Genomic DNA, 21,654 nt, shown 5'->3' on the forward strand with positions numbered 1-21,654 from the left:
CATGTACCGTCTTTATGATGGAGCTGATTATTCATCAACATTTGATGCAGGTCATCGCGCTGAACTGTACAACAGACCCCACTCACACGCACGCACGCACGCACGCACGCACACGGAGGGACCCTCAGAGCCTCCTTATCCGGTGAGCACATGTCAATCTCACCTTAACGACCCTGATAACAAGACAAAAGCAATCAATCTCTGATATTGGCCGGGTGGGAGAGTCAGGGATAACACAGACGCTATCAGCAAACACCAACAACGACAGAGATTTTCTGCGCGAGGATGATTAGAAACACGGCGGTTGCTGTGACACTGTGATCTGCGGCGGTTAAACAGAGGAGGCTGTCATCACTGGCAAATGATGACGCCGAACGCAGATAGTGGAGATGGCATCTTGGGGCGCGTGTGTGTGTACGTGTGTGTGTGTGTGTAAGAGAGGAGTTGATGCAAAACACAGCGATGCGCTGAGCCGGAGCCGCACACATGGAATCATTTGGAGCAGTTCATGAAAAACACAGACTGTTCACACGGACGTTTAATCTGTCCACGCTTCTAATCGTCAAAGCCCACGTTTGGACGGTGATTAGGAAACGTGACAATGGTCGTATGACTTTTCAACTTCCAGCTAAAAGTTAAAAAGTAAAACTTGTGTTTGTGCCCTGAAAAATACTAAATGATTCAATGAAAAGGTCCATAGACATAAAATTGATTCACGTTGTTCTGGGCTGTTTTATTGCTACTGTGGTCAGCAGGCTGAGCTTCATCATACTGACACTGGACACCGCTACGTCTCCGGCATCCGATACAGCAACTAATGCAAGCTCACTTGTTTTACTGGTTCCATTCATTAATGCGTCTTTGAGTCCGTGAAGTCGCCATAAAGCACAAATGTCTGCTCCTCCACAGTTTCCTGGATCCAGAGCCTCTGTGACTGCGGCCACCTTTTCTCCACTTGTTTCTGAACGTACCCATTAAAAAGATTAGTCGCCGCTGGCCTCATCACAAAGAGGCTGAAAACATAACTACTGATTTAATCAGCAGAAAACATAAATAAATCAGCGGTTGAGCATCAAAATTATTAGCCCCACAGAGGATACGGATTTTTGTATATTCCTGTATCTAAGTCCCCTACATCACTTTTGCCATGAGTCAGCATTTAAACAACAACATCCAAAAAAAGAGCCAGTTTATTCAACTCACATAAAAACAATGTTTTAATTCGAGTCAAACTGTTTAAGAGAGCTGGGCTACAAAATGAATTTTCCAACCGTATATGGTCAGTTTCTTTACTACTCGTAACCATGTAGCGGATTAATGTATTTGTGTCATTTCATCTCTTTTTTTTGTTTATTACCATAGCAAGTGCTGATCTGCTCATAAAGAGCCATTTGGAGTTCTATTTGTCGTTTAGAAGCGCTTCCAGACGTTTTCCCCCAGACACAGGGGACGCATCGTGGATTAATGAACTATCTGCTTTCATACCTGAGCGTGAACACTCAATATGCTCATCTAGGGGAGAAACACATCAACTGGGTGCACAGCATCACTCACACTGTATGTAACAGCTTAGAGAGGAAAAAACATGGGGAAATACACACAAGAACACAAGAAAACTGGTAACAGATGAGTCCATGGGTCTGTGGGCTCGGTGCATGCTGGGAGGTTTTCTAAGACACCTTATGACATAACCTCATCCATTAATCTAAGCACTTTTTCTCAGAAGTGGGTGCTGGGGGCAGTCCCAGAGGTCATGAAGGTAACAGATGACGGCGAAATAAATCTCCAAACTACAATGAAAATGTTCACACTAACTACACAATCCTGTGTTTCAGTTATAGAAAACAGAAAACTCCCTGCATTTCATCTTAATGACGAATTTTCACATTTAGCCAATGAGCAAAATTGATTAATTCCCTCCAAATCAATCAAATCACACATAATTTCAGCATTAATCCAAAATACAAGTGAAGAACATTAGAGGTGACATGGGTCCTTTCTTCAAAACAATCTCAATTAGGGCGGCACTAGCGCGGCCTCCATCCTGATGCACATGCAGGGCGTGCGAGGGAAGTTTTCCTACATTAAAAATCAAAGCGTTTAAGTAGATTGTACACACGCACGTCCTGGAAGCTTGATCTTACTAATCTACAAATGGCTTCTTGTTATTAAACTGCTAATTCGGAGGATTAAGGGATCCATGAGAACACAATCCCCTTTACTTCCTTTTCCAGCATATGCTGAAGGTGGCTTAAATATTAATTAAGCGCACACACACGCTCACACGCATGAGCGCACACACATACGTATGCACACACATAAATCACAGTACAAACAGTACTGGCACTGCTCAGGACTGGATTTGAATATCTGTAAGTTTCCCTATGTTTCGTGTTATTTTGTCTAACTTCTATTCTTCTGGAGAACTCCCATTACTCTCAGTCACGCACACACATGCACCTATTTTCATATCGCACACAACCATATCTTACTGATGAATTCCTTTCATTCTTTTTTTAGGACACTCACTCTTCTTCCCTCTCATCCTCCAAATCCTCATTTGACTTCTCCCTCTCTCGCTCTCTCTCTCTCTCTCTCTTTGCCACAATGGTTCGGGATGAGGAAATAAACTCAGGTTGCAGATTAGAACGCTCGGCATCAGGAGATTTCACAACCTTACGCAACCGAACCCTGGAAGAACGCGCCTGTATGTTCTGGGCAGCGTGTGATTTACTCTGTGGCTTGTTCCTGCTCGTTCAAAAACACCGCATTAAGATTACAGCTCATTGTGGATTCATAAAGACGGTTTTATGTGGAGAATTTAAAGTGTAGCCACAAGATTTGTATTTTCCCCATCTGAAAACACAATATTTCCATAGTGGGGAAAAAAACATTCTGAATCATTTTTATTGTGCTGTATGTATAAGAAACGTGTCCACCTCATCAGCCAAAGGCGAGTTTGATCCTTTGGCAAAGTAATAGACATTTTTTGAGATTCTCTTCTGTGATTAATATCTTGTTTCCACATTTTTTAAGCAGTGGATGTTTGATATTTGATTGAATCTGTTATATATTACACATTATTGAGTGCATATAGCACATTAAGACTGACACTAATAATACATTCTGACACGCTCGCCTTGCTGAAGCTGCACAAACTGCTCACTGCGCCCACATTAAATGAAAAAGTTAAATTATGAACCTCTAATCTATTTCTGATTTTAACAACATCCTCCAACGATACATTATTTTAAGTGTACCTGTAAAAAAAAAAAAGAAAAGAAAAAAGGCCATTATGAATATAAAGCACCTCAAATTATTGTTAAACCTTGATGAAAAGGAAAAGTTCATCTCGTCTAATCCCTCCCGGTCTTAAAACGAGACAGTAAATTGACAAGAAGTGTCAAGCATGTAAAAGTCAAAGAGTCAAACCTGCGCCATAACCCACAGAGAATGTACTGGGGCCAGCATGAAAAACTACTCACGGCGGATCACATTACCTGCCTTTTTCACTGAAATAAGCAGTGTAATTTATCCTGACCTTTTTAGATTACTATGAATGTGCTGTCTGTGTAATTTTAACTGAAGTCCTCAGCAGCTTTGCTCGTCTGGAAACACTAGCTATGAAACCTGAGGAGGCAGCCGCTGATGGGATTAATGGGCTGATGCCACCAATACAGCAATGATACAATACCAAACAAATACTGAGGGACTGCCTGACATTCACTGCTATTAACACACATCAAGAAAAATTGCTGCATTTCATCAGCGTCGCCATCACGAGAGACTCACCTTCACACTCTGTATTCCGGTTGAGGCCACTTCTAGTGAAGGCTAATAACAAAAGTAGCAGCCTATTTTAGCTGTGACAAGTGTTTCAGGATTTGAAATTCATTCCTAATGGGTTCTCTGGTAACGGTTTAATTCACTACCTATGCGATATCAATTCCATTATAATCTCATTAAGCTATTGCACACTGAGGTGATTTCGAATGAATGTGAAACAGCCAACCGTACGCTCCCCTCTAATTGAGCAATACTTTTTATTCATTATTATTGCCCATTATTAAATTAATGAACTTAATGGACTTATTTTCCAAATTGCAAAGACCCCTGGCAACATGTTTTTAATTCCATTAGCAGACATATTGAACTAAAAAAAAAATAAAAAGAGAGAGGAGGAAGAAGAAAGAGGCAGATACACAGAGGTGTGTGGGCAATTAGCCTACTGCTGTGACAGATCATCAGCGGCACAGTTGCTCTTCTCTCACTAGCGGGAGTTTGTCCATCCTGTCCTGAATCTCTGGTGACAGAATTCACCTTCACACTGGCTTCACAAACTCGCATTTAACGCCGCGTGCGAGTGCGCGCGTCTCCGGTAAAAACTCCAGCCTCGCCCGGATTCGACGCCGTTAAATCCTCTAATCTGGCACCTTTTGATATTAAGACGCGGCGCACATGACAACATATTTGAATATTGTATTGTAAGCCAAACTAAACACAACCTGAATAATATATGAAATAGATTTTCTGAAATGAGATCGTTTCAGTAACCAGAGGCCACCATGCAAAATTGCCCAGAAGATGAAAGCGGCAGATCTGCATAAACTGAACGGCCGATCGATACGTCTCAAACTAAAATGGCAAGTCTTGATAAGGTTATTGAATTTTCTTTTTAATTAAAAAGCATACTACTGCGCTCCCTGTCCAATACCACAGGATTGCTGATGATGAGGGGAGGAGAGGGTTGTCCTTGTTCATGTCTTCATCACCACATGAAAAACAGTGGCCAGTCTGCATGTCATCAGTCAGCGCGGAAGGGGAATTTATTCTGCGTTTGTCTTTGTCGTTTCTTGGGATTAAGCTGTCATGGAAGCGTTGGAAGCCCAAACAATGACACATATTGATATAAATTCTTATTATATGTAATTCATCAGCTCTTACGGCATCAGTGTTATTTATTTTAAGCCCATGCCACATCATTTACCATTAATGCTTTATTTGTCCGCGAGAGCAACACAATTCCTCATGCGCGGAGAACGATGCAACGCTAACGCGTCCATATGGGCCGAGCTGATCCAACATGCAGAGCATTTCATCCGTTTTGTTTAATGTAAACGTGGCGCACTCGCCTTCCCATATTCCAGTCATGAAAATGCATAATTTAAAAGAGCTGAGACCAAGCTGTTCCTCAGCAGAGGGGAGCGGGCGCTGCGTCGTATCAGCGCGAACATCAGCGGATAGAAAACTCCGCTCCCCGGAGAGAGTGCCATTACATTCAATCGTCAACCACTGGATAAAACTCATTTCGCTCGGCACAGTGTCTGAATGGCTCTATACGTTCTGCGGAGGCCACGATGTGATAGCGCAGCATGTCAGAGCCGCGCTAAAAGGCTTTTAAAGCAGGTTCGAGCGCCGCACAAAAGCCGGCGCACAAAGGCGGCCGAGCGCTGGTGCAGAACGGCGGCGATGGCGGCGGCGCCACGGCCCACCGTCCTCAAGACGCTCGAGGTAAACAAACAGCAGAGTCGCCGCTCGTTGGGAGGTGTCCAAGCCCAGTTGTTGACGACAAGATAATGTCAGCGTCTATTTTTAGACCAATGGAAGCGTCTCCTGGTGAAGGGAGTCTGTTTTAAATACTAATACGAGGCCTGTGTTCAACAGAATAGTCAAGATCCAGCATCCAGCGCATGTCAATTAGTGGCGTGACAGCACGTATGTAACAACGGCCGGTGATTTGTGCTGGTTTTGGAAATGTGTGCATTGCAAAGTTGGAGCCACCCAACACACGCGTGGCTCCATTCAGACGAGCCCACTCCATTGTGTTAGCGTTGATGTGACAGATGAGATGTGGTGCTGCAGCCGTTTTGCGAGCGGTCCAGTGACACTTACAGTAGGCACTTCTGTCAGCCAGAGATACTGGAGCTGCCACGGATTCTCAATATCTCTGACACGAAATTACAACTATTAGGCTGACATGAACAGTTTTTCCAACTTGGCTGCACATAATATGATGTGAACGCAGCATATGCGCCGTGCTGATCGGGCATTCTTTGCCTTAGCACGGTAAAAAAAAATGTATGCATAGAGTAAAATAGGAAAAAAAAATACATGGATTCAGTTCAGTTGCTTTTTTCCGACTGCTGCGTGATGCACCAGCTCTGAGCTGTCATCTGCTCTGGCATTTTCATGACCAGAGCCAGTGAGTAAGTGAGGGTGCACAAATCATCCACTGGCCATCGTGGATTAACGCACACACACACACACACACATAAAGTACTATATACTGTATGTATATGTATAATGACACATGTGACATTACACAATGTTTTCACTGGGAATTATTTATCACCAGGAGTTCAGTCATCTGTACAGGCCGGCCCTTTGTGCGCTGCTGAATATTTCTGTTTCTAGTGGAGGCTTAAACAGGAGCTTTGACCAGCTCACACCAGAAATAGAAACAGACACCAGTGGCTACAAATATACAGCAGGTTATATAATGACCATGAAAACTTCATGAGATCGAACGTCTCATCCCTCTGACAAACACCCGGGCATCACACTGACAGGGCCGCTCGCAGGTGCTGGAGATGCTGCGAAGGAGAGGCCGAGCCTGACACGGGGTGGGATGAATCAGTGTTTCCCATCACCGGCTGTGTCTGACCCGGAGGATGGAGGGTGGAGGGTGGAGGTGGGCCCGCAGCGTGGCCTCGGGACCCGGGCGAGCACGGCCAACGGGGCCTCCACCGAGGCTTATAAGACTCAGCCACAATTTACTAGAGGGGCTCAAACGGAGGTGTCCGGTGGCCGCGGCCCCGCTCTTATTTGCCTCGTTCTCTTTGACACCGCCGCTTGATTAGGGCCATAAATTCCATGAAATCGGTCAATAACCTATAACACTCATGTCACTCTCCTGCCATTAATTTTACGGCCTATGTGCCACACTGTTTCTTAAGCCCCTTTTACGTGACAGCGGGGGGTTATATTCTCCTGGACTGATTGAGAAGAGTACATAACAAGCTCTGAATAGAGCTTTTGCAATTGTAAACATAAACACACAGAAAAACACAGGAGGATAATACTGATATTGTTTATAGGCCTCAAATGATTCTTCAGCCGATACATTAAGAGAAGGAATACAAACGCTGTCTTTAGTCGTAAGCCTCATCTCCGTTAATTCACATGAACTGTAGTGTATCATAAAACATCTGTACATCTGTACATTTACTGAATCAAATTTCCTGCCATACAGCTTAATATGAATATTTGGATTCAGATGCTCTATGTCAGAAGCGAATAATCCAAATATTGAATATATGGCGTGACCTGCTACATTTATTTCCTCTGAAGATGCTTATTTCATGCAGAGGCAGCCAGTAAATACAGATGCTGGGAATAAATGTTTCACACTCAGCACTGAAAGGATAAAAAGGCTCTTAAAGCCACATCACCATTACACGCGGAACAGGAAGAAGCTGCAACGCGGGCGCACATACACGAAACCTACAACCAAAAATTAAGAAGCCATTTAAAAAAATCACAACAGCGGCAACAACGGCGGAACCTTCTGCCTGTAATTTTGGTTCCGCCGTTGTAAAGCGCGGGGCTTAATGATTTTAAATGAATAACAGGTCAAGGAGTAAAGTAGTGGAAAGTGCACAAATTACATTTGCTGCTATGAGAGAGAGGGCAGGAGTGGTTTTCTTATCATGCGTGGCAGGTTGCCAGTGGATATGTTGCTGCCGCTCTCACAGGGGCCTCTCCAATCTTTTCCGTATGTGAAAGCTGACACTTCGGGGCATATCTATGGCACAGGCGTGTTAGCGATGCACACGCCTTCTGCTGCACCGTTGCCGAGAAGAATGAAGGACTGCCATGAGAGACTCCTGGAGCCGGCAGGAGAGCAACAGGCCGGCCGCGGGAAGCGAAAGAAATAAATAAGGCGGCGGGAAATAATTAGCGGCGGGTGACATTTGGCGTGCGAGAGGAGCTCACTTAAACAGAGGCTTTCTGTTCAAGTGCATTTTGATCTGAAACGCAACAGAAAAATAATAATTCCTGCCTATAAGACTGTGCTGAGAGAAGCTGTTTGTTTCCTTGGATCAGCTGAAGGGGGACATTTTTAGGCCAGAGCATCTAAATACTTTTCATCCTGCTTCTCCCAGGCTTAAATGACATGCGCTATGATCCTGCGATGCTTTTTGTCCTACTGTCAATGCTCAAATGATGTTTTTTTTTTTTTTTTTTTTTTTTCCCTTTTTGGGTCTATTTTTAGGTTGGAGACGTCACGGAATTTGGGGCAAAATCTTTGAACGTTTGCTCCAGTTTTGTTGGATCCCCATTTGTTCACTCACTTTAATATTTAATTCTGCGAGTCAGTAAAATGTAAAATGCCAGGTTTGCTTTAATTTAAAACATTATTCTGCATAATCTCACGCGTGTGATTCAGCCGCCCGGGATCGTTCACTCAATCACGGGCGGAAAACAGACAATAGCGCCTCGCGTTTGGCAACTTGGCGCACGCTGGCAGCCTTCCATCCATCCCACCGCTCCGCCGCTCATTGCTTTGCTGCACTCCTTCAGCCCTCGCTCTCCGGAAGTGCGAGGGAGGACCCTCTGAACAAACGTGGCCGCTGTTAATCATTAAATTGGATTTTTTATATTTCCGCCTCATCTGGAATGGCCGGAGTGGAAATGACACGGCGGCTCGACGGCGGCGAGGCAAAATGGCCGCTCGCAGTAACAGCGCACAAGCCCCTGGACAACCTGAGGCATGGCCATCCAATCCCACATCATTAAGGCTAGAGTCCTTTATTGTGTTGGAGGCATTAAATGGTGCGTTGGCTATGGCCCTGAAGTCACACTCCACTAGGAGAAAACAGCAGAAAAATAACGGCACAGCTGGATAATGACTTTTCCCTGGGAGGCTGACCATGTGTACAAAAGCGCTAATGATAGCAGGTGCAATAAGCGAGCGCAAGGCTTTTACTGCGTCCGGATCTATTTTCCTCTGCTAAACTCACCGGTGATTTCCCCCGTGTAGGTGTCTTTCTGTAGTTTAAGAACCCTGACACCCCCCCCGCTCGCCCCCCACACCTTCATGCCCGCCTCTCCATCCTCTCCTCTTGTATCTAATCTCCTCATCAGCTGTGCAGCTAATATCAAAAGGAGGCTGTGTGAAAAATCCTGCACGCACAAACCGCTGTCAGAGCCCAGTGACGACTGGGGGCCGGGCTCTCCACCCATTAGCCCAACATTTGAAGAAAGAATTATTCTTATCCACACCAGGGTTGGGAGCTATTCTGCAAATCCATTTTGAAGAATTTGAATAATGCCAAACACAACCTGGACAGAATGGAGCATTTACAACCAGATGACACTGCTTGAATTTCATTGAAATTAATGGTTAAATAGTTTCCTGGATGTTCTGACTCCACAGCTTCCCCTCGTTGGCTTTGTAGCGGCGCGCTTACATCATCTTCCCTACAAAGGCGCGAGCGCCTTGCAGATTATAAAACATTAAGCTGGAAGTTAATGACTGATTGCAACAGCCGTTACTGAAACTTGTAAGAGAAGGAGGGCAACAAGGCAGACAAAACAACGCCACGTGACGCCCCGGGGTGAATCACCTGCAGTATAAGCCTTTCAAAGAAGCGCCTCGCATTTGATGTTAATCCCCCAAACTGTTCTGGCTGTCGGAGGACTTGCTGGGGAGATAGAAACGTCCAAAGTTATTACAGCAGTCAGGTAGAGTGTGCGGCAACGTGGCCCTGTAATGGGGGTGGAGAGCCGGCCAGCAGCAGCTAATGAAGGCGTCTCGGGGAGTACTAAAGAGCCTACGTGACACTACTCCTGATTTGCCCGTCTGAGGACACAGATCAATTAATACATTAACAAACGATCGCAGGCACTTCATCTTGCAATATGAAACCGACGGCCCAGACTCCGCTGCTCGTCCGACCAGAATGGCTGATCAACGCCGCCTGCCGCGATTCTCGCCCCCCGCCCTCGCCCGCCGCCGCGTGGGCCTGCGCTGTCTCACCGGGGGCTGAGGCTGCGCAGGCGGCAACACGCGCTGTACATATATGCGCCGTCCGCAACGAAAGGGAGACGTGGAGGCACTGGGAGCAGTTCCTCGCCCTCGTCTCTGAATCTAACATACTGGTACAATTTGCAGTATAACGCGCCATATGACCAAATCATAAAGGCTTTGATTGAACGCGTGCCTCCAGGGATTCAACGCCAGCTAATGACCACAGCTCCAAAGCCTCAAAGCGGCTCCTTCCTCATTTTTACGCCGCTGCTTGTGGACATCTCTGTCGATGTTTTATTTTTTTGCAAATAAAAAAAAAAATGCATTAATGCGGGGCCAAACGCACCATGTGAGCAGCCTGCGGCACACTTAAGCGCGTTGGTTGTGAAAGTCTAACGTAAACCATTGCTCCATGCCATGCCACATATATCCAGTCTCCCCATTACCACCATCTCTACTCGACAGCAAGGGCCCTGCACTGCTAAATTATTCATCACACTGAGGGGAGGACAGAAGCATGCATGGTTTCTCCACTCTATGCCTCTTCTCTTTTTCTCTCTGTCTCTAATGCAAAGGAACAGCCGGGTGGAGAAAATGATATACAGGCCATCTCTCCATCACTGTGTGGCCATCACAGAAGTTGTCGCCTCCACTTCCTCCAATTACCACAGTGAAGTTGAGGTTGGGCTTGTGCACTTTGGCAGACCAGACGGTCACTCCCTTGCCCGCCGCGCATACAGAGGAGAACAGTGGGTGGCACCCAAGGGCCCCATACATAACGTGGGACGTCTTTGTATACACATTCATCTATATCAGTGGGCAACAGGGAAATGTAAGCCAAAGGTAATTGCCCTGGATAAGAACATCTGCTTGGTGAATAAATATTCTAATGAGGGGAGCTTGCAGGTTCCCCAGACTGATGCACGGCTGACAGGCCTCCGGAGGGACCGCAGGTAATGCTCACCACCTGCAGTTCAAACAGGAGGCGGTTCCACCCTCCTCTTACAGCTAAACGCTGGCTCGCTAGCACGTTCTCGCACACACAGACCCGCACCAAGTGCAGGAAAAGCTAGACGAGGCGGCGAGTCATTGCTCGCGTGCAGCGCTCGCTCGTACTTTCACTCTTCTGACGGAAGAACTGGGGAAAGACCGGTGAAAGGACGCAGTGCAGCGACGCTAGGACCTCCCTTTTTTTGGGGGGGGGGGGGGGGGGTCTAAATGCTGCCAACTCTGACAAAGCTTTTTATTTTGGAACTTAAACACATTTGCAATTTTTTTCCCACTTATTTTGCAGCTGAATATATATTTTTTAGTCGACAACAAGCCAGAGAATTGTCAAAGATTTGTCCTTATATCTCATATATATATATTATATCATTCCTTATATCTTATATCTTAAAATAAACTGCTTGACTTTAAATTGCTTGTTTTGCCAGTTAGTTAGGATCCTAATCGTTCCGATTGAGATGTACCGACAGGCGATTAAAGCTGCAACACACATATTCAGAGAGTCAGGCTAGCTGTAGCATTAGGACTCAAAATGATTCCACTCTATCTGTCCGTCTGTTTGGAGCATGACTTCAGTTACGCCAGTACGTAATACGTATGGATAAAGCAACACATCATCACTATCAGGCAAAAATATGTTGTTGACGCCAATAATCCTAGTCATGACGCAACTGCGTGCTGTAATCTGAGCGTGGCCACTAGGGGCGCTACAGTATCAAACAATTAGAGAAGCTGTGTGACTTCACCTCTACACTCGACTTGTCTGGCTGTGGTTCCTTCATATTGTCTGCCACCGTGTTCATGATAACGCTCGGAGCACTCAGTGGCCTCTATTGCCACCTTGTGAACTGAGCTTGATCCCCCCAACAAGCACTTACTGTAAGAGGGTACGTTGGTGCTGCCTGGGTATTATTGGTACATTTTTGTAATAAAGTCCCAATGAATGAAGAGGTTCTTTTTTCCACCTTTTCCGCATCAGTTTTTTACTTTCCATCCTTTTTTTGGGTATTGGTGTGATTGTTAGTAACGTGAGTCTTTCATTAATCATTCTTACAAAAGGCCCATCACAAGTTTATTGGGCCCAGTACTGGGGTCATTCAATTACTGTTTTCATCCAAAAAAGCCATCAAAAAGTTGAAGAAGAATCCAGTGGATCCTGAAGGTGAAGGTGTGTGTGATAAACGGCCTCTTTATCATCTATATCGACACACGTCATGAGAAATATTTCTTATATTGTCTTCTTACGTAAAACGTTAATTATTGAGGTTTTTGTCACTTTTTATTTGACTTTAGTTTTGTTTAATGAGCATTTGGCTCCTGTGATCATATAAAAGATACATAATCTTGATTCTTTCAAGTGAAAAGTATGGGAAGGAAAAGATCAAATATGTACTGCGCTTTTGAGCAACTATATAAAAATATCACGTTAAAGAGTAGATAATGAATTTTGAACCTTCCTCCTCATTTAAGGCCAACACTAACTACCTTTCAAAAACTATATGATAACAGGAAACGCTTGCTACAGTAAAGGCACCATTATTCTGTAGTGCTACGGCTCCTCTCTGCTCGGCCTACGTCTGTGTGTGGTCATTGCTTCAGCCGGCTGCAGGGGGAATTGGTGATGAAACTGGAGGTAGAGAAAGTTGCGAACCTTTAGAGGTGCCGGAAGACAGTGACGAGCCTCTTTTAATAAACAGCAATACCCAGGAGGCATCATAAGGGGAAGTGCTTTGACTATCAGGGAGGCCTGTGTGGGAGTCAGGCCTCCGAAAAACACAACAAAACACACTCCGCACTGCTCTCTTCAAGTGACACGGCATCCGCTGGAAATTAAACGGCCTCCTTTCACCTTCCCGTCTGCTGAACTTGGATGCGAGGAGCAAACTTTGCTGTGTGAGCTGGTAACTTTGGTCCCAAAACATCCTCTCCCCAGAAATCGGAGCTTAAAATCGATACCCGGTGCTGTTTCATTCATGGCATGCTTAACGGGATTTTGCTATTCATGTTTTTTACTCTCACTTCCAAGTTAAAAAAAAAGGTGGTTCAAGTAGTAAATCATGTATAACGGAGTCATCCACCTAAAGTGACTTTCCCACCAAAAGAAGATGCTCCCTCTCCAGAAATCTGAACTCACGATCAATAGCCCCACACACACACACGCTGAAAGAACGAAGACACATCTTTAAATGTATTACAGTGGCTATGCTGGAAAATGTGTTGCATTAGCAAGTAATTTTATTTACTTTGTATGTCGGCGAAGGTACAAAATAGGACTTAGCAAAACTGGAGGATATAAATGATTGCGAGTGAAAGTGAGGGGAAAAAAAGTGCAAATGCAAAAGGCAGCGAGCACTGGGCGGGTATTGTTGTGGTGAGAATACAAACCACCACAGAGACAAAACCAATCTGACTAATCACACATGATCTCAAACAGAATTAATCAACAGCTCTGCTTAACAATCTGTAATCATCCTCATTCTGTGCTTAATGCTGCTTAATTTATGAAAAGACAAAAATAGGAGGAATTCTGGCCGAGTTCGATATACGGCCAACAAAGACAACAACATCAGAGAAGGGATTGAAACACAGCTACCACAAAAAACGAATTGTGTCCTCGAAAGACCCTGAGCGGTTCAGTGAGGCGCCGACGTTAAATCAGAGCTATATGGTTTCACATGGCAGACACGCTGCATGCTGGGTAGTTTGACTGCGAGTGGAAGTTGAATGACAACACGGATAAAATATCAGTGAAGGCAATAATCAGTCAAACATCGTCTTTCATTTAAAGGATGAATAAATCCGACACGTACACACACACACACACACAAAGACGCTCGGGCCTTTATGGCATCTGCAGCATCTAGGACCAATAAAACACACGGAAGTGGAAAACCATAAGCTACGTTCATGCATGTGGGAGGCGGAGGAACGCCACACACACGCACGCACACACACACACACACACACACACACACGCACGCACACACACCCGCGCCGTCACGCTGTATATACTGTAGGGGATGAAACACAGCGGGACGCATAACACAGCGCACACATACACACCAACTCTTATTGGTGTCAGGCGAGCGAGCGCGATAAAAGATCCACGCTGTGTGGTCCAATACTCACCCAAAAGTACATCATCATGGTGGAAGCGGGACAGGTGTGGGCAGACGGGTGGAAGAGACTGGGGCCGAGCACTGGGACCAGTGCAGCCAGTGTGGGCGTCAAGAAGGGTCCGGGTGTTTGGACAGAGAGCTTCACTGGTCCCTGATCCACACAGAGCTTTACTGGTCAACTGTTCAGTGACGCTCGAGCTTCCCCCCACTTCTTCTTCTGCTTCTTCTTCTTTCGCTTCTTCTTCTACGAGCAGCTAGTTCTTCAGTTAATTTTTAACAGCCTCCCTTCTTTCTGTTCTTCTTCTGAGCCAACACAAGAAAGGGGGGAAAAAAGCAGATGGGAGAAAGGAAAGAGATCTGGGGAGGTGTTGTAACCTCTTTTTTCTTTTGACACTCTTCCACTCCACTTGCCTCTCCACACCACTCACTTCGAGACTCTCCCTCTGTCTCTCTGCTCTCTCTCTCTCTCTCCCTCTCTCGCTCTCCCTCCCTCACTCCCTCTGCCGCCTCTTATTGGCGAATGTGAAATCAGTCGGTACGGCGCCGAGGCTCAACTACAGCAGCAGCCTGCGCTTGACAGCTGCTTCCAGCGTTCCTCCACTGGAGCTGTGTTGCTCTGCATAGAGGAGTGTGCCGAACAAACCGGGATCCTGCAGACGGTACTGTAAAATTCAGCGTCCCAGGGAGAGGGGGAGGAGGGGGGGGGGGGGGGGGGCAGGAAGCTGGGAGTCGTGGTGTAGAGCTCTGCGGGAAGGAGGGGGGAGAGGGAGGGATGGAGAGAGGGCGAGGGAGGGGGGAGAGGGAGGGAGGCTTGTGTTGATGATGATGCTGGTGATAGTGGAGGGCTAACAGATCGCTCCTCTCTCTTCTCTTCACTGTCTGCGTCTGAGGCGTTGCACTGAACTTGTGGCAGTTTTAGTTCATTGAAGAGAAGAAGAAGACAATGCGGAGGAAAGAAAAAAAAAAAGAAAAAAGAAGCCGGGGAATCTCAGTGAAAACCTTAAAGTGTGCCACAGGCAGTCGGCAGGCGCAGCCTATTTTTCCACTTGTTTTCCACTTTTAGCTGCTGAACTTCGCTGAGGTTGTCATCACCCGCGTCCGCCTAGCCCCCCCTCCCCGGCGGAAGCGAGCGGACCACAGGTTGGCGACCGGCCGCGTGTTTAGCACAATAACCCCTAGTGCTGAGGATCAGAGGCCAGCGGAGGCGGCCGTCAAACACCTTTGCGTGGCGCGAGCCTCTATTGCATTACAAGCTTTGGTGTGTTTTCCATCTGGCTGCTGTTAAGGGGGAGGGTACAGCGGAGGGGCTGGGGGGTGATAGTGTGTGGGGTGGGGGGGTGGGGTTCTTGGCTATCTTCTAGACAGCATTGCAACAATGAGCCTGCCTCAGCAATTTTCAAAACATATCATCAATACACGACTGGGAGCTTACGCTTTTAAATATTAACCCCGTGGCAACCGGGGCAGGCTGTGCAGGGCTCAGGCGGTTTTGCTGCATACTCCGGTGTCGGATCATCCAATAAAAGACGTCCTGGGGGATGAACTAATTTGCTGTAGGATTCTAAAGAACATTTGCCAGCTATAGAGAACATTGCCGTAATGAACAGAGCAGATATATTCAGGTTATGTTACCCGTCAGTAATTGCCACATAAGGAGGCTGAGTTAAATTTGCAGCTGGCTTTGAGTGAACCGATACACAAGGGGCCTCATTCATATGGCGTATAACTGTCATCTTGAATTTATCACTCATTTTATTTTTCCACCTCCTCCAGAAAAGGCGCACGCGAACGCTGAAATATGGAGCGAAATCCTGGCAGTCAAGTAATCTGCAATTAGTGTTTTTTGCAAATATTGTGATGTTTGAGAAGAATGGTTCATTTCCAAAGAGGATTGCACTTATGATGAATCTAGACATGCATCATATAATTCTCAGACTCGCGCCCGCTCTCCTTACATCTTTGTCACATCACCATCCAAGCTTTTTCCATTACTTTGCGCAGACACAATTCTCTTATTGATGGCATTAACGCGCACATACACACATACACGTCCTCATTATCTTTATACATGTCCACCAGAACCCAGTGGATTTACATTAGCAATCACAGAGTGGGTAACCGCTGCACTCCTCCATCAGTCTCTGATGGGAAATAAAAATGAAATGCACTTCTCAGGCAACTTGGATTAAGGATCACGCTTTTATCAAATACTGAAGTCTATTTCAAGTTCTGCTCATAAATAACTGAGGGAGAGAAGGAGGAAAAGAAAAAGGGTGGAGGCAAAAAATAAATAAATAAATAAATAAATAAAAGTAGCGGAGACTGGAGGAAAAAGGGGGCAGACAGGCGAGGGTGGTGTGGATGTAGACAGAGAGCATCGTGGTCTGAGGCGAAGGGCTCGTGGGGTTGGAGAGATTAGGAAAACAAGGTAGAAAATAACAATCTAAGGGCGTCTTAGGATCACTAAATCCCCATGTCTTCTGTCCACAGTCTCCCTCAATTACACAGGAAAAATGAAATTCAGGTTAAGATGGCGAAGCCCCGGTCTTTGCTGCTTCCTGCCCGTCTTCGGAGCCGCGTCTCGCCGATGCTCCGCGCTGCCTACCAGCCATGCGAGTGGTTTTCCCAACCATTTAGATTTCCCACCATAGTCTAGACACTCCCCGGAGACTCAGCCATCCATTATAAAGACAGAGCTTTCAAAGAGAAGAGGAAGTGAAGGCCTCACACAGAGCGTGTTCTGCCTAAAATGTCCGTCTGTCTCCGATCCTCGCTGACTCGAGATCAGTCTTAATATTTTATGACGATCTCACCTCTGCTCTGTGGCGTGCTGCTACTTACAGAGCATCCTCTGTCAAACTACACTCAGATCTTGTCATTAGGAAGACTCCAGAGGAGACAATGAGCCGACTTCCTCCCGGTTCTCGCTCTCGCACTCGCCCCGAGCCCCTCCGAACTCCCCGGGGAATTCGGGGCTACAGTTCTGGCTACTCGGGCCTTTTGTGCCCATTCATCAAACATCTGGCCCCAACGCCGTCCCGCTGCAGCTGCAGCGAGTCCCCGATGCTCGGCCAATGACAGGCTCCATCCTCCATCCTGGTCCCAGGTTAGTCTGCTCTAATCACACACTTCACTTTATGGAGTGACCTGTTTTACAGCTCGCTCACAAGGATCCACAGCTATGCTGGTTTTATCTGGCTCCATTAGCTCCACAGGTAGCTATTGACATTTCTATACTAAACACAGCTCATGAAAGTGAGGCTCTGCACAGTGATACTGTTTGAAAAATGCTGCACTGAAACAGATAAGAAACATAGCATTCATCAAATCTCTTTTTCATCATATAAAGCTTCATTAGAAAAAATAAATATATATAATATATCCGACAGACTCAATGTCCCATTGTCACTTACTGAAGGACTGACCACAGCTTAGTGTAACGACACAGACAACCTCTTATGTCATCGCAGCCGGGAAGCCAATAAATATGCATAAAATAACAGAAATTCCATTCCATTTGTTGTGCCTTTAAATCCGGATCCCTGCATAGGCTGCGCATTTAACTTAGGAAATGGAGATATTTTTCTTCCGAGCCCTGGAAGACATCATTAAACATCATTTCCAGCATACATTACACTGTACGCAGCAAATCGCCCATCTGGTGAGTTTGGAGCGCACGGTCTGGGAAACGGTGAAGCTATTGTGCGGCTCCATGTAAAGAATCGCAGTAAAGCAGTGCGTCCATGTAGACATGTGTCTGGTATATTAAACATAGCCGTGTGCACAGACTGTATGTAGTGTTAATAATGCAGTGTTTACATCTTGGCATTGAGCAGCCAGCACTGGCCCAGGGCTGCACACTGGCAGGGCTGTGCAGTAATTAGAGGCTGTGTGTTGGGGATGTGAAGGCTCGCCGCGTGTCATGCTGATACGACTGCTGGGGAGACCTGGACCGGCGGCGGCGGCGAGCGCCCGGCGCCGCGCGGGGCAGGGCCGCGCCTCCTCGCCGCGGCGGGACGTCGCACCTTTCGGCTCGACAAGCGCTCCCGCAGCCCGAGGGCCCGGCCGCGGCCCGGAGGCCCGCGACGAGGACGTTAGCGCCGTGACAGCGCTCGCGCTCGCTGCCGTCACGGTGTAATTAATGTCTACGGTCTGTGTGTTCCCGCACAGGCTTTCATTAGTGCGTAAGTGGGAATGTGAGACCCGGCGCAGCGTTGCTTCTTTGCTGATCTTTCCAGTGAATTCATATGTTGTATTAATATTATTAGCATAGTTTAAGGACTTTTACTCTTTACTGCACGTGGATGTTTACAAACACATCACACTACATTTCCCATAATGCAATTCAACCGTGCTTTTTCTACAGTACATATTCAGCCACAATGACACCATAACTTATTTTCAAGCGAAACAGTCCTAAAAATACCTGCTTTTGAACTTAACCTAGGCCACACGTCCTCCTATTTGCTCCTCTGTCTCCAGATGTGCTGCGAAATGATCCTTCATCACATCCAAACCCAACTGGACCCTTAACAGCGTTTCCCTTGCCTCCGTTTGGCATTAACTGATAATCGAAGGAGCCTCCACATTAGACATTAATGAGATCAGCTGAATTATCTATTAAATGTAACCCAATCACACGCGGCCCTCGTGCACCAACCAACCGTAATTCATGGCTCCTAAATGACGGCCGCAACAACAGATCCAATCGATAATAAACTTTGATGAAAACTTGCAGCCCGCTTAGAAGGACGGTAATTAACTGAGAGAAGAAGAGCTGCGTCAAATTCCTTTTATTTCCACTGGAATCTCCTCAGCACCGCCGCTCGCACTGCGGCGCCAGTGAGACTAAGTGTAAAACAAACATTCAATTTCCTTCTGACAATTAGGGAAAGACATTTATCATGAATTCTTAACACAGGCTTCAACTGCTCCGGCGCTTAATTAAAATCCTGTAATTTTTTTAAGCTGTTGCCATAAAACTAAATGTCCTGAATTATTTAGCCGCTCTTTATTTCCAGTGCAAATTACACACCGGGCCACGCGGCCGTCACGGGAGCGGAGGCGTGTTCCCGTGCAGCGCGGCTCCACATGTGAGGATGAGGACGAGGAGGCGCCTCTTTGTTGTGCCTCACATGGGACCGTCGCACCTGAAGCTGGAGCCTTCAGAGAGCACAGAAAGCCTTTTAAAAGCCTGATGTGAAATAAGATGCTAAGATGTGGCGGGGTTCCCTCATCGTACATTCACAGCAGAGGACTGTCACATCCTGTACAATGAGCAGAACTTCAACGGCGGCATGTCAACAGAGCCGGCATCAAAAGCGGCCCATTAGAGACTTTAGGGAATTCTGCACCTGAAGCCTCTTCGGGTTCAACTGAACCACATGAAGCTCTTCTGACAAAATGGAGGTAAGTGTGCACAGAGGGGCTGGCGGCTCTTACCAGTCTTGTAAAGAGGGGCACTCCCAAATGCCAGACGTGATCGTTCAGCAGTCCGCTGTATACCACGTTCCCGAAGACAGCAATGCTTCCTGACTTACACAACGTGTTTCCTGCAGGGACACACACACACACATACACAGGTGGGCGTCATTGAAACAGACAGGAAGCAGCACCGGGGCGAGTGCAGGCACTCACCAGCCAGAGGCTTCAGACTGAGAGAAAATGGGGAAAATTCAGTCACAGGAAGAGAAAAAGCAGGAAACGCAGCATTGATTTTTATAAATATTGATTTCAGAAGTTTGTTGACCTTACATGTAATGACAAATACAGATAGGTAGCTTGTCCGGAATCAATACGGTTGCACATCTGATCTAACAACATGGTGCAAATAAGCAAACAAGCTGTAAGATGTAGCATCGTGCCGCAGAGAGGCACAAGAATAAAAAATAATGTCGAAAAAAGGGAAATCTTCACAAGTCTGAACCAAAAATGAGGAAGAGCCTGGAACTCTTATAACGAACAAATGAATGAAATGAAATGGTTCTTATGCACAGTGGATCTGAAAGCTAACGCTTACGGTAAGTAACTTGACACAGGTACACATTTTCACTTAACATCTCGCTGCTGCTGCTGCAGTAAAACCAGCAGCTGCTCGGCATTTAATGTTGGAGCTCGCGCTGAAGAAACTTGGAGGCTTTGAGCGTTAAAGCGGGTTCCACAAGCTCGGCCGACGACTTTAAACCGACGATGCCGCGAACAAGGCAGCAAAGCGTCTTCCCGTTTAGGTTTATGGAGCAGATAAGAACCCCATTTAGCCCGAACGGCGCATGCACCCATGCTGTGATTAATTCATGATTTTACAAATGTTTTATGATTGTCTGTAACTCACTGCTGCTCCTTGTCTTAGTCGGGACAAGATTTTCCACTAACTCCTGTCAGTAAATGCATTACGGGTTTCTTTCATCATAAAAAGTAAAACTGTGTTCCTGGGGCATGACTATACATATTTTAATAAACGTTACATTGTAATTTTAACAAAGGTAAGTATTTAATAGATTAGAGTAGATCTAATTAGGCTTTACCTTCACAATAAACCCAGAGGATGATCTAAAGGAGATAAAGTGACATCACAGCAACCGCTCACTTTAGAGTCTCCTGGAAATAATAGTTCAGCCTCCGACAATCAAGAACTAGCTGACCAGATTTGAGTGGGTGTCATTACATCATCAAAATTGCTGCCTCCTGTCTCTCGTGTTCCCTCCCGGGTCTCCCCTGACATCAGCGTCGACTACATTGTTTCTGCATTTTGGCTGTGACCTTAAAAAAAAAAAAGTCTTTCTGAAAACTTTGCTGCTGCTTAGGCCTGCCTGTCTCCCTGTTGAGTCTCAAAGCAGCTTCCGTGTGTCAAGCTGCGGATGTTTAACCTTGAGTTGTGGATAACTGTTTTTTTTTAGGTGCTACGAAAAATACAGACATTATATAAACAGCAAAATAAATAAATAAAAGGCGCTGTCTTGCCCGTTTGTGTTGGGGTGAAGCACACAACATGTTGATATTGATTGTGGATTTTATTTTCACTTATTTTCATTACTGGGGCAAAACCCAAGAGTTGCATCTGCTGGTCTCTCTGCTGTAGGAGACCAACAAAGCGAAGTAACCCAACGGAGGCGCGTGAGACGCGTTGTCTGCATAAGTGCCGTCCGCCGCCACTGAGCTGGAAGTCACTCTTACTGTAATTAACTCGGTGCCAATGAGCAGCCTTGTGCGGACGCGGGCGCACGCATGCACGCCTGCCCACACACATGTCCCCAGGAGTGTGATGCACTGCGCCCCGGACGTCCCCATGTATGTGATGAATGCAGCTTAAGGAGCAGGCAGCACGGAAAGCACAGGTCTCTATTGTAATTTCTGCACAAAGGCACGGCGCACAAAGGCACACCAGGGGTGGAGTGAAGCAGTGCTGACAAGCAGCACATGCATTATTTAAAAACAAAAGTAAAAAATGCCCATTAAAGTGTCAGTGGTGCTTTCGGCAGTGCTGGCCTGGGTGCG

The 21,654-nt window shown here is 46.3% G+C and overlaps 1 protein-coding gene across 6 annotated transcripts in view; it reads right to left on the minus strand.

Annotated features, from left to right (window-relative positions):
• The window catches only part of LOC114861132 (RNA binding protein fox-1 homolog 3-like), a 379,746-nt gene that overhangs the window by 83,945 nt on the left and 274,147 nt on the right, over positions 1 to 21,654 (minus strand). For all 6 annotated transcript variants that reach the window (XM_055510625.1, XM_055510624.1, XM_029160160.3 and 3 more), the window contains exon 8: positions 19,603 to 19,712. In XM_055510625.1, coding sequence (XP_055366600.1) covers positions 19,603 to 19,712 — 110 coding nt within the window. The remainder of the gene's footprint in view (positions 1 to 19,602; positions 19,713 to 21,654) is intronic.

Source organism: Betta splendens, chromosome 8, assembly GCF_900634795.4.
Source record: "Betta splendens chromosome 8, fBetSpl5.4, whole genome shotgun sequence".
Taxonomy (NCBI): Eukaryota; Metazoa; Chordata; class Actinopteri; order Anabantiformes; family Osphronemidae; genus Betta; species Betta splendens.